General features: G+C 41.8%; 1 protein-coding gene across 2 annotated transcripts; it reads right to left on the bottom strand.

Moving 5' to 3' along the window:
- Nucleotides 1-331: 331 nt before the first annotated feature.
- On the bottom strand, nt 332-6,582 carry ISCA2 (iron-sulfur cluster assembly 2). 2 transcript variants are annotated; one of them, XM_054972010.1, is made up of 4 exons: nt 6,515-6,582; nt 3,631-3,796; nt 1,409-1,524; nt 332-855 (listed from the first exon to the last, which is right to left on the bottom strand). In XM_054972010.1, exons 1-4 carry the CDS (start codon nt 6,574-6,576, stop codon nt 681-683), a joined length of 519 nt encoding a protein of 172 aa, XP_054827985.1. In that variant the 5' UTR covers nt 6,577-6,582; the 3' UTR covers nt 332-680. The 2 variants fall into 2 exon arrangements, with proteins under 2 accessions (XP_054827985.1, XP_054827986.1); XM_054972011.1 differs by having other exon boundaries at nt 6,518-6,581.
- Nucleotides 6,583-14,456: the final 7,874 nt, after the last annotated feature.

Here is a 14,456-nt window from a genome sequence, read left to right as displayed (position 1 = left end):
CACTTGAGAATCTCATGTCTAGTTCCGACAGCATTTGTGCATATTTTATACAAAGGCCCTTATCATATGTTTCAACAAATGCACAGGGTGGGGAGACAGGAGATGTGTCTACAGGCCTTACTTCTAACTCCACAGGCTCACAATTTTCCAGGGTCCTGTATTATCCATATTGAAATCTACATGTATTCAGCATATACATGTAGGCTTCATGAAAACTGTGCTTTTGAAAGCATGGTCATCGGGGACAGGACCAGAAGGCATCTATCAACTCCCTCCATTTACTAATTTGTGCTCAAATCAAATGTGAAAAAGCTGCTGACATACACAAAAGTTAGATGCAACATATGTATAATTTAAACAATCATAAAACATGGCAAAGTACAAAAGTATGTACAAATATCTCTTTACACAGCAGGCTATTTTAAATGCTACATGGAAATCATCAGGGTCATACTGGGAAGTTGCATGGTGATTCGAGAAGGACAAAGGAGACAAGTCTATTTCACACCTTGTCCTGGAGAGATCAACTCCCATTAAGAGATTCTGCCCAATCTAGAGTTCTGAGAGGTGCTGGTGCTTCCATCATACAACAGACTACACAGTTGTTCAAACAAACTGAAGAGAAAAAAGGCAACCAGTAATCACTCAGCATCCACCAGAGTCCACGAGGAAAAGCTCAATCAGAGTTTAACGGAGAAAGATGATCCGCAGGAGCAGCCTTGCTCTGCCTGTGGATTGTTCACCACCTGGAAGGCGCTACGAATTAACTCCTGGTTGAAGTCCACCATTGCCCCTTTCACAAAGTTCAGGCTGTCCAAGTCCACAACCACCCGGGCGCTACCTTGTTCAAAAACCCTAGAGAAAGAAATACAAATGGCCTTTTAGGAAACAAGTACTGGCCTGCCCTCTGTGGATGTAGTGCACTCTATGCTAATTCTTCTCTATATTATGTGTAGTATACTCTATGCTAATACTAATTCTTCTCTTACTTCATCTACTGTTACTTTATTTATTGAATAAACTAGTAGTTCTGTACACACTGCTTGGGCCCTTCACGCCTCACATTCGACCATACAGCAAGGCATGCCCTGACTGAAGAGGGAGCTGCCTGGGGGCAGGAAGGATGCTCTAGGCCCTCCCCAGTCAAATTCTAGAACCAGAATGGGCCAGTTAAGGCCCTTGCCTGCTCCCGGGCTGAAGGAAGGTACGTGTGGGGGGTGGAGGGTTCCTTGGAAGAGATCCCTGCCCACAGCAAAACTCTGTACAATCCCACTCCTTTCCATGACAGTCACCATTGCATTTTTATTATGATGATGAGAATCTATAAAATGGCATTCTCTACACAGAGAGATTCTCACGCACAACTCCAACTCCCCCGGTCACACGCAATGTTATCTTATGCCCTTACCTGTCATCAGAATTGACAACTGTATCCAATGAAAACTTGTACTGGAAACCTGAACAGCCTCCTCCTTCCACCTGCAGCCTGAGAAATTCAGACCCTTCTGCAATCTCCAATATCCTCTGTTGCAACAGAAAAGAGAGACTAAGAAGATCGGTAAGAGTTCTATGCAGACACTAGCTTGATACTCGTGCTTCGCTACGGTATTTAACTACTTTAAATCCTGACCCCAGGTCAGGTGGCGATTTTCCACAGGCTGGTTTGGCTAGGGATCCTGGGGGTGTTTCATCATCTTCTGGGCATGGAGCAGGGGTCACTGGGGCAGTCAAGAGGGTATTTGTGAATTTCCTGCACTGTGCAGAGGTTGGACTAGATGATTCTAGAGGTACCGTCCAACCCTATGATTCTATGATTCTGTAAATCCAGTTATAATACTTATGGGTATGTAACATTTTTTGGTTTGTGGGATTTTTTTGAGTTGGTTTTGTAGTATAATAGCATAGTACCTGAGCTTCACAAAGCTGTTTGAATAAAGCAAAGTGCATTATCACTATCCAGGAGTCTTGTACTGTCTTTCTTCAACTGTCTGCAGTTTCCTTTACCTGATTTTTACCTCAGAACACAGAGTTCCCCAGTTGACCAATCAGAGGGGGGGAGGGTGCAAGCAGGCAGGAGCCTGCCAGCTGCACAGGAAAGCCAGGCCCCAGACCGCATACACAAACGACTTCTGTGTTCCAACTGTTGGGGGGGTGGGGAGATGAGGTGTGGAATGTTGTGAGCCCCAATCAGCCCTCATATGCAAATGACCTTGAAAGGCTGGTCCAATCAGGGAAGAGTGGCCGAGCTGGCAGTGGACAGGGGTGCAAGCAGGCAGCAGCCTGCCAGCCACACAGGGAAGCTGTATCTCTTTGGGAAAACACATTTTACTCCTTTTTACTCCTTTAGGGGACGAATTTCTTAAAATCCCTTCTTAGTGGGTGTTTACATCATGAAAGGACTGTTCTCCCCAAATTTCATGTTTCTAGGTCCAGGAGTATGGGCTGGGAGTTGATGAGTCAGTCAGGACAAGTCTTTATATAGAGAGACTAGCTTGATACCCGTGCTTCTCTACGGTATTTAACTACTTTAGATCCGGTTACAATACTTAATGGGTGTATAACGTTTTTTGGTTTGTGGGTTTATTTGTTTTTTTGAGTTGGCAACCTTAGGGAACTTTGAGGGAAGACTGGGAGTTCCATTTGACCTCAGGACGCATTCAATGACTCCCAATAGCAACTGCATACTGTTTAGAATGAGGGGGGTAAGGACCAATCAGGCCTCATAAGCAAATGATCTTTATGTTCCAAATGTCTCTGGGGGAGGGGGATTGTGAGGTGTGGAATGTTGTGAGTCCCAATCAGCCCACATATGCAAATGACCTTGAAAGGCTGGCCCAATCAGGGAAATGTGGCTGACCTGGCAGTGGGTGGGGGTGCAAGCAGGCAGCAGCCTGCCAGCCACATAAGAAAGCTGTATCCCTTTGTACACATATACGTACACATATACATACATACATTTCTACATATACATATACACACACATACATACATGTACATACATATATACACACATATATACACACACACATATATACACATATATATAAACACACACACACACACATATATGTAGAGAGAGAGAGAGATTTAGCAGCCACTTGAAAGTGAGATAAGAAAGAGCCCTTGAAGGGATTAGAAGCAGGAGAGAGCACACAAAGTGCAGAATGGAGAGGCAAGTCACACCAAGCAGCACATTCATCCCACAGGGAACACTTTATGTAGCTTACTCAAGCAACAGATGTGTTGATATTAACCACAAACCTCAGATTCATATCATCCACCTCTGACACGGTGTAAACAGGCTAAACTTTTTTTTGTCAACCTAGATCAAGTGTTTCATTACAAACACACTTTACTATTTACAAATCCATGATCTGTACTGATAGCAAAGTACAGAGCATTTAAACTGGCAGGTAGCAGACTGCCAGTAAAATAATATTAATAATAATAAAACATCATTTAGAACTATGATAATCTTACTATTAAAAAATACAGTTTTAAAATGCACAGAGCAAGACAGAGGGCATAAGCATATTGCATAGGCATGCAAACATTAGGTCATTCTGAAATCAGGAGTAATCAAGACATGATGTGTAGCACACAGGTTTGATGACTACCAAGAAGTCATACCTTCACACAACTTTCACTAAGGTAGATCTGTCCGTCGTTCGAATCACTCTGTCTCTCTCCAGGGGCAGAGGATGCCACCAACCGCCCTCTTATCCTTGGCACACAGGCACTGTTCTGTGAATTCTGGGATGGGGCTCTCACCAGATGCCAGAGAGCATAGGAAGGGCTATGTGGGAAAAACATGGAATGAAAGGTAAGTTGATAGGCAGAAAGTACAGCAGATAGAAGATACCAGGAATGAGTGCAGCATAAAAGGCAAGAGAAGAACACACAAAAGTAGAAGGCAGCTACCAACAGGCCAAGAGTTTGCAAACTGAAGGAATAGGTGTCTTTAAAGAAATCCCAACGTGCATAAGCAACAAAGCGTGGTGCTTCTGTAACCAAAATGTAAAAACTAGTTTAAGCATCTATAATGCCTTGCTGAGTAGCAGAGGCAAAAAACTTCTTTCTGGAAGACCCGTTTGGGTCAGCTTGTGAGGCACTCTTCTCATTTGTACCTGTATGTACTTTTGACAGAAAGCAGATCACACAATACCTTATATTTCCTAGTTCTTGGTTCATAATTATTTAGTGTATTTTTACCCCACCTTTCCTCCAAGGAGTGCTATTAGCAAGTCAGACTAGGATGTGGGAGACCCAGATTTCAATCTCCACTCTGCCAGGGAAGCTTGCTGGGTGAACTTGGGTCAGTCACACACTCTCCACCTAACCCATCTCACATAATTGTTGTGAGGATAAAATGGGAGTGGGGAGAATGTTGTAAGCCACTTGGGGTCTCCATTGTGGAGAAAACTGGCATATAAATGAAGTAAATAAATACATGGTTCTCCCCTCCTCTATCATCACAACCACCCAATAAGGTGGGTAAGGCTAAGAAAGACTGACCGTCCTAAGCTCAGTAAATCTCAGAGCAAACATGGATTTGAATACAAGTCTGCCTGCTCATAATTCATCACTCTACACTGACAGGAAAGTCTCTGGTAGAAAACAAATTCCAAAGCACTAAAGAATGGTGAGGGCCCTTCACAGACTTCCTGCTACTGTGGAACTTTTCAGCCCAGGCAAGGAAGAATGAGCTCTTCTTTAAATGTTTTTATTTAGGGTACTATATCTACATATCCGAGGACAACAACTGAGAGAAAATCCACATTCTGCAGAACAGGCCTAACAGTGTCATCCTAAACAAAGTTAAACCCTTCTAAGCACACTGACTTCAACAGACATCTGTAACGCTGCTTCAGACAGCAATATCAGTCACTTTCTTAGTATAGGATGTTCAAGATGACCTTGAGCCTCTTATTAGTGGATCTGGGGTTAATTGTAAAAGGCTTTCTGCCCTTTGTTTTGTCTTCACCTGAACAGCACTCTTTCTCCATTATACAAATGGGCATCTATTGTAAATAATAAAAAAGCAAAGCACAATATTCATGTATGCTTGGCATTTATGCAAACACAAGGGAGAAGACAATAACAGGTTTTTTGTTCCACAGCTATAGGAGATTTATTGTGACAGTGTTTGTGATCTTCTGATCAGAAGGGAGAAGCCATTGTCTATAATAACTTTATTGCAGTCTTAACTGTTTTACTGAAACACAGAAGCAGATGCCTATACAGGTTATAGAGAGGGGAAAAGAAGCCATTTGACTGAAATGAGCAGCGGTTATTTTTGTCTGCTCCCTGGCTCTGGGCAGCCTTAGATGCATCACAAGCCAAACAATCATCTGTAGTTATTTTTCCCACTGTACTGGTGTCGTTATCCATATGCCTGAACCTTGCCTGAACCCTGCTAAGCTTCTGCCCTTAATACAGCCTTCTGGTTATGAGATTCATATGCTAACTACTCAGTGCAAAAAGACTACTTCTTTTAACCTAGAGCCTTAAACACCCTTTTTTCTCTTCTGTGCCCCATCTGCTGTTTTATTCCATACATCTTTTCCTCAGAGCTGCAAAGTCAAATGACAGGACTCCTGTCCTCTTGAGTTCAGTATATAGACTTTGCCATGTGAACATTTCAGTCAAGGACTTACACCTACATTTCCTTTTTACCAGCACTGTAGAGTAAACATTTATATACTAACAAAACTATATGAACATAAATGGACAAGGACACTACCACTGCTGGAAAAAAAAACTTTGAAAGGGGCTGTATTTCCATCTGTCCTATCTTATCTAAAAGTTTTGACATTCAAGCTGTAAATCATTCCTCTGGGAAGAAATAAACAAATTGTAACTAAACGAGATTGCGCCTGATGAGTGTGTATGACCTTGAAAAACTCTCAACTTTCACCCTCTTTCAACTTTTTATTTGTAAAGGCAGCGATACAGGCGTGGACAGGAAAAACCGCTTTTTACGTATTTTGGATTTTGTTCCCCAGGTGTCTGCGACTTACAATCAAACTAACTTCATTCCATTTTGCTTTTAATGCCAAAAATTCCAGAAGCGTTGAGACGCTCAATGGCACAATTTTTTTTAAAAAAATTCGCAACGGATTGACAGCGGAAACCTATGCATGGTTCGTGAGCAGCAAGCCACACTTTATTGGGGGGAGGGGGAGACAGTTTACTCCAGGAGAGGCACACACACCAGAAGCGCAGCTTTAAACAGTTTCTTGCTCTACCAAGTCAAACAATGTGTTGCTCCCGATGCCTCGCTGCACAATTATCAGGGTTCTCACTTTTAAAAGCCATGCCATTGCTATTATTAAAAACAGGATCTATAAGCCGAGTGAGCTCAGAAAGAGGGGGCAACTGTTATTGCCTAGGAAGCGGCAACACCGAAAAACAGACTCAGCACTACCCCAATTGCCGTTTCGTCCAAAGACAAGGAGGGGAAACTTAATTGGGAGTCGGGACTCATAATACAGAAAAAGGACGTAGCAACTACTACCTGCTCCGGCCGCAAGTTTTCAATGTCCTAACGCAACAGAGACCTGCCAGCGCCGCCATCTTGCTCTCCGCACTACTGCCTCGTAATTGGTAGAAACGTGCCTTATGTCCCGCCCCTACCAAACATCTATTGGGTATAGAATTGAATAGGCTTGTCCCATTGGAAAGGAGGGAAGTGTGGCGGAAGAAGTCATATGACAGAATGAAGCCATTTCACATATAGCTGGAGAAGGGGAGTGTCGTATGTCGCACGGAGAAAATCTTGGGGGGGGGGGGGGATTGGTGGAAAATACCATATATGCTACCTGCTCCTTTATTAAGTATTTTGATTAGATGGCGCTGCGATGCCAAGGGAAGAACTTCCACTAACTTAGAGGATATAATCATCATTGAATAGCCTAGACTGCTATTTTCGTTTTGAAAAATTGTCTCGAAATAATTTGAAAACTATTCAAAACCTTTACCCTTTTGGATCATGCATTTCTGTATTTAATTCCTCCCTTGGTACTCCTGTCGTTTCTCCAAAACGGAATTAGCAGTTCACTAGCTGTTCTTTCTACTTGTAGGGTTGCCAACTCTGTATTGGGAAATTCCTGGAGATTTAAGGACGGAGCCTGAGGAGCTCAGCAAGGTATAACGTGGCCTCAAGCAGCCGTCTTCTCAAGGGGAATTGACCTTTTTCATCTGGAGATCAGTTGTAATTACGGGAGATTTCCAAGACCCACCCAGAGGTTAGCAGCCCTACCTTCGATTAAAAGAACCCTTTTTTCTGGAAGTAAGTGGCATGGAATAAAATGGGGCTTCTGAACAGATCTGATTTAGAAGTGTTCAGAGTGCAGTCTTATCCATTGAATTGAATTCAGAGAAAATAAGCTTACATTTATCTTGGTTTGATCATCCAGGATTCTGTGTACACTACAGCACTTTGTTTATTTATTTGTGTTATTTATAGTCTACCTTTTTTTACTGAGTCTCAAGGTTCGATTATACAGTGTAAGTTAATACAATCAGCTGGGGCATTCAATAAACAATACAGAAGAGTAATGGATTGCAGAAAACGGAAAACAGCAGAAATCCTATACAGAGCTGAAACAATGAAACAAAACATGACATAGTGAACAACACTGAAACTACCCAGTAGTAGCATACTTTCAACAACAGACAGTACTTAGTAGTGTAGTCTACAGTCCCTGTCTCTTTACCAAAGCATCTCTCTAAGCTATTTCCTTACAGCACAGCCCTATTACTTATTTTGAAAAGCCCTCCTGAATAATTCAATTTTGCATAGTTTGCAGAAAACCCAGAGAGTGGGAGTTTTCCTGACCTCTTCATGCAGGCCAGTGCACAAGGTGGGGGCCACCATAGAGAATGTGCTTGTACAGGCTGCTGTTGATTTTGCCTGTTTGCTGGATGGTACCTGCAGAAGACCTTGTTCAGATGTGGGAAGCTGCTGTGGCAGAGCATAGGGAGAGAGGTGATCCTGTAAATATGAGGGACCAAGGCCATGAAGGGCTTTGTATAGCCAAAACTTTGAACTGAGCTCAGTAACTGATAGGTAGCCAACAGAGTGACTGAAGAATGGGAGTAATACGTATTTTCAGGCCTAGCTGCTGCTACTAATCGAACTGTGTGGCTTTCTGCACCAACTGCATTCTCTGTGTTGACTTCAAGGTAAGACCTACATAGAGTGCATTACAGTACGTTCCCGTAGTGTGGATCCAGGTGGCCAGATCAGCCATGTCAAGATCTATGCTTCGGGCTGGACTGAGATAGAAGAAGGCTCTTTTTTTGCAGCAGCATTAACCTCTAGCAGCAATGCTGGATCCAGTATAACCCCTAGGCTCTTAACCAAGTCTGCAAGGATCAACTGAATCCCATCAAAAGTGGGAAGCACAAACTGCCTCAAGTCCAGCATCACAGATAAAAACCTCCAGACTAAGTAAGCATACTCCACTGAATTTAATGAGGCCTTTTGTCCCAAGTAAATGTGCATAGAATTGCAATTTTATTGGGAATGGGAGGGAAGAGGAGAAAATTAGATAATCTTTTAAAGCATTACAAGCTGCTTTGAAGACTTTGTAGTTGAAAAGTAGAAAATAGACATAATAAAAACACCTTCCTTTAAGATTCAATGGGTTTACAATATTTTAAGAGTTACAACATTAGTGATTACTGGTGTGAATGTAAAGGGCTACACAGAAAATGAATTTACTATTCCAGTAAATAGTCTAACAGAGTTACAGTGTTCTAAGTTTACTGAAGTTTAAAGTATAGAACTCTGCTTAAGATTGCATTTGTCATGTTTATAGTACATAACACCAAGAACCATCAGCTGTCAGTTCTCTCTGTGCGGCATAACGTCATCCTAAACCATTGTCACTACAACGATCTAATCTACCTCTGAATTGTGTCATAACAGTATGAAAGGACATTCTCATTTATTTTTTGAATTTATCATGAGCCTTTCAATGAAGTGATTTTCAGGACAAGGGCATTTTTAATTAAAAATTGATAAAACAGCAATACAATAAATTCAGTAGAGACAAGCTGTCTTTATAATAAACTAAGAACAAAAGATTACATTAAACAGACCACTTGTGTAAATAAACAGATGTATTTAAAAGAGCTACAGTCCCATATGCGGCAAAGTTTATAAGCAGTAGATTATGTAACTTGTAACTTGATTATGTAATTATGTAACTTGAGGGGCTACAACAGAAAAATGTTGGATGGCAGGGGCTATCAAAAGATACTTAGTTCTGTGTCTTAGGAAGTACATATGGGAGAAGTATCCAAAACTCAGATTGTAATGTTCTTAATTTAAAGGTAAGGATCAGCAAACTGAATTTATCTCAGATGTATAAATTTAACCACAGGAGTTCATGCAGAATTGGTCCAGCATGCTTCTTATGGTTAACATCACAAGTCAATCAAGCTGCTGCATTCTGAACTTACTGCAGGTTTGAAACAACCTTAATGGTCAGCTCCACATACAATGCATGACAGTAGTCAAGTTACAAGGCTATCAGGGCATGCATCTTTCTTTTCATTCCCTACCAGGTCAAAATGAACCAAAGCATTTTTGCAACACAATGGCGCCCTCTTTTCTATTATTCCTTTTTTCCTTCATATCTGTCCGATTGAGCTCAGTGCATTCTTTCTATATAGGTGAAAGGGATACATGTAACAAACATACTGGGGGTAGAGCTTAAAATTTGCTGCCAACAGATCCATCTTGCTGATCTGACAAGGACATTTAGAAACATCTCCACAATGACCCTCAAATGAGCTGGTTATCACCTTCATGATAAAGACAAGGCAGAAGGTCCTTGTTTTGTGCAAGCAAAGGAGGTTTTGTAATCTGGGCTAAAGGGTTTCCAAACGCTGCAATCTTCAAATGATTCATCATAGCATAGTCTCACAGGCTTCTGCAGAGCTATACAAGGAATAACTTTAGAGATGAACTAGATGAAGTTAACTAATGCACTGGCAACTCAGCTTTAAGCATTGAACAGCCAAAATTTACCAGAAGCAGCTCAGAACAGAATGAAGCAAATCACATCTCTAATTTGCTCCCTGTTTCTCTCCTGCCAAAGGTCATCCATTAGGGCAGTGTCCATTCCAAAACCAGGCCTGAAGTGGCTAACTGGACTGGATCAATTATTCCAGTAATCCTGGAGTTGCACAGCTGTATAACTGGGGTAGGTGTAAACTGTAAATGTAAAATGTAAAGTTGGTACAAAAAAACATGAAATGCAGGTGTTACGAACTATAACATTTCTATAGAGATTTCACATGTATGGAAGAAAATGAATGAGCATTCACAGTAACAGTAATGTAGGAATCTTATCTAGAAATAGCTGTTCTGAATGGCTGCCCTGCTTTATCTTTTACACTTTGAACTTTACAGAATGTATCTCTTACATTTCATGGCTTTTTGACCCAGGGGGTTGGACTAGGTGGTCTGCAAGGCTCCTTCCAGCTCTATGATTCTAAGATTGTTTCTCCATCTGGGTCAAACTTCTACAGTGCAATCCTAAGCAGTACAATCCTAAATATCGTGTTTAGGATTGTACTGTTTTAAGTTAAATAAACAAAATGCAGCATAAAGAAGTGGGGGAAATCAAAAGGTACACAAAGGGAGCAATCCTGAGCAGGTATACTTATAAATAAGTCCCATTTTACTCAATTGTGCTTACTCCCAGAAAAGTGCTCTTAAGATTGCACTGAAAGTATCTTAAGCTGGTCTGGTATTCATCATGGCAGTCCACCCAGACTACAGGTGGCAGGCAAGCAATAGACTAAGAATGAAGGGCCAAGAGCAATTTGGCTCTTAACCTTCAGATTGTTTCTCCAGCAGCATCTGGACGTGCTCTCTGTCTCATTCACCCACTGCCCCACCTCTGGCCAGGCCTAGGCTTTAACTAGGGTAGCAGATCCTGTGCCACAAGGCTTCTTTTCATTTTTGTTGCAACAAACACAGCTAGAATGTGAAAGATACAATACGGGTTGCTGGGATATAGCAGGATGGTCCATCTTGTTAGCAGAGAACTATGCCTAAATATGGAGTGGCCATCTAGGATTAGGAGGGCATAGCATTGAGCAGATGGTCTGTAAGGCCCCTTCCAACTCTATGATTCTAAGATTCTATGAACTACCCATGTGCTCATCCATGAGTTAAAGAAGGGCCGTGGCATATCAAGGCATAGCATATTGTGGAAGACTGGAGAAACAATACAGAGATTAGAAGACACTGGGAAGAACTGTCAGGGGAGAGAGCCCTGGAGCAGAAAACGAAATAGGCCTGTGAACCAAAACCCTGTTCTTCCAGGGAGGGAATGGATATCGTGGAGCTGTGCTGGTTCAGGGGGAAGTATTGTGTGATACCATGCCTGAACCCAAAGAAGATATATTTGTATGTGTCTCATTTCCAAAGCTGCTTTGCCACTTTTCTGTAATCTATACTCAGAATGGTTTCCAACAATAAAGTCCATATAAAACGGAATGATAATTATAGCTGTGTAGAAAATTAGTTTGCAGCAGGCAAAAATAGTCCAGTGGCACCTTACAGATTAACAAAATTTATTTTAGCATATAAAGTTCCACAAATCTGAGCTCTCTTTATCAGATGCATTGGGCAGTATATACATTAGGTCATTGTTTTTATATTCACAATAGAAAGGTGGGGCAGTCTTGAATTTAGGATAAATTTGAGTCCTGATTTAGCAGATCACTGCTTACACCTCTGATCCTCTTTAAATCTTTCCATGAGCATAAGAATAGCCACATCAGGCCAGACCTGGATGGAATTCCTGCACCCAGTTGGCCTATTTCAATCCCACTGGCTTCTATTGAATTTAAACTGCCCAGCCATTCATAGCTGCAGCCTAAGGGTTTAATTTTAGACCACTATCCTGACCTCAGCAACAGTCAGTTCCACATGCTCCAGGAAACAACCTGCTGTCAATGTTCTGTAAAAACATGATGATATATTTCCATTAGGGTTGAAATGAGTGGGTGGAAATATTTCTGTTCATGGAGTTGACAATTTATTCATATCCACCTCATATTGGTGATGGGCAATTCAGATGATCTTCAGAAATCAGTTTAGCTCTGACTCACCTGGAAACATCCTAGATCACTGCAGATAAGTGAGCAGAAGCTCTAAGAAGGGAGGCCTCCTTTACCTTTGCTTAAGGCCATCTGATTGGTTTATCTTGAATCTGTTAGGAAAATACACTCAAGTGCTTGCTGCAGTTGAGAACTGGCACGGAGACATTTCAGCCTGGTACAAGAAAGACTCAAGTGCTTCAGGCAAGTGACAGATTCACGCCCCCCCCCCCCGCACATACATACTACTACTTGTTTTTCAACAACCTTGGAGGAAAGAAGTTTTTATAATTCAGTATGCCATGACCTTTCTGAGAATGGTTCACTTCCAGAATAACATTGTTCCTAATAATGTATGTACTCTGACCTAGATAGCCCAGGCAAGCCTGATCTCTTCACATCTTGGAAGTTAAGCAGTATCAGCCTTGGTTAGTGATTGGATGGGAGATCTCCAAGGATGACAAGGGTCGCTATGCAGAGGTAGGCAGCAGCAAACCTTCCCTTTTAGTCTTTTGCCTTGAAAACCACAGCAGGGGTTGCCATAAACCAGCTATTACCTGATGGCACTCTTGACCATCAATGATGTAAGCATTCTACCTACTTACTTAATATTGTTTCCCCTGAGATTCCTCCAAGGCGCTCAAGACTATTTGTCCCCATCCGTTTCATGCTGATGACAGATGAATCATACATGCCAATGGTGGCATGGGAAATTCCTGGATATTTGGGGGCGGTGCCTGTGCAGTGAGGAATCTGGGAAGGAATTTTACCTAGAATCTACAGAATACCATAGAGTTTGTCTCCTGAAGCTTCCATTTTCTCCAGGGGAACTGAACTCTGTACTTTGGACATCAATTGTATTCCAGAAAAACTGCAGGCTCCATCTGGAGGTTGGCAACTCTATCATTTCTTTTTTCATTTCAATTAATAAACACATTGTGAGGTAGCTCAGGTTGAGAAAGAGTGGCTGACCCAATGGTACACAGTAAACTTCATGAAAGAGAGGAAATTTGAAGCCCAGGTCACTTTTCCACACCCCGGGTTAATCTGTCACAGTGTGGAAAAGATGTTGGCAGCTCAACCTCACCCCTCCTGAGTAGATATAAATGACCTGCCAACATCTTTTCCACACTGTGACACTGAGAGATCTCTGTCTTTTGGTGCTACACCTCTGAAGATGTCATCCACAGTTGCTGGCGAAACGTCAGGAACTACAATGCCAAGGCCACGGCTATACAGCCCGGAAAATCCACAACAACCATCGTTCTCCGGCCGTGAAAGCCTTCGACAATATAAAGTACTTCTGTTTTATGTTTGCGAGCAATATCCACTTCCTGGCTGTTTCAGACTATAAACTACTAACTTTGCATAACCAAGACAAAAGCCTGTGTAGAATGGGTTAAAATTATAAAAAGATTGGGCACTTGCAATAACGTGATTTAGTTTAAGAGTTTCTGTTCCTGCTTTGAGTTCTTGTTTTGCACTATTTGTTTTTCAGTGTGTACTTATTTTGCTTCCCCCGTCCTGCCTGCCCCAGATGTTTTCTTTAGTTTCAAAAGTCCTGGAGCACTTTATGCAATAACAAGAACAGCAGCTACAACAAGTAGCATTTATGTAGTGCTTTTGTATGTTCCAAATAGCTTTGCATAAAAGATCTCACTAATCATTGCTAACAACCATGTAAGGAAGATTGGTATTATCCTTGTATTGCAACAGGATGGCATTATGAAAATATACTGACTTTTTCTAAGATAGTTTGTGAATTCATGACAGAGGTGAGATCTGAACTATGGACTTCCAGACTCATTTTTAACCACAGTGCTGTAGCAGATCTCCAGTTCTGTAGCTGTATCACAGATTCATAATATTTTTATTCAGGTCCAGTAGCACCTAAAAACCAAACTCTCTCAGCCTGGGAGCGACTGGTCTTTAAGGTGCTATTGGACCTAGATCTTGCTCTTCTACTACAGACCAATGTGGCTACCCACCTGAAACTAGTATTTTTATGAGACAGATTAATAGTGAAAGCTAGATTCACAAGAAACAGACTATGGAGGGCTCATCCCTCCCACTTTAAATATCTTTTCTCAAGACTAAACTCTAAGCAGAGTGCAATAGCATAGTGGTTAAGTGGTTGGATTGCGAATCAGCACTCTGCTGGTCCAAATCCCACTACTGCCTTGAGCTCAGGAGGTGGCCTTGGGTAAGGCACTCCTCTCAGCCCCAGTTCTCTCAGCTGCACTGTGGAGATGACAAAGCTGATTTTGTTCACAGCTCTGAGTGGGGCACTAATCTGTCCATAAGAGTAGTATATAAACAGTTGTTGTTGT

This window comes from Eublepharis macularius, chromosome 2, assembly GCF_028583425.1.
Source record: "Eublepharis macularius isolate TG4126 chromosome 2, MPM_Emac_v1.0, whole genome shotgun sequence".
Classification (NCBI taxonomy): domain Eukaryota; kingdom Metazoa; phylum Chordata; class Lepidosauria; order Squamata; family Eublepharidae; genus Eublepharis; species Eublepharis macularius.
The sequence above is the reverse complement of the archived record's forward strand: the minus strand, read 5'-3'. Positions and strand labels throughout refer to the sequence as shown.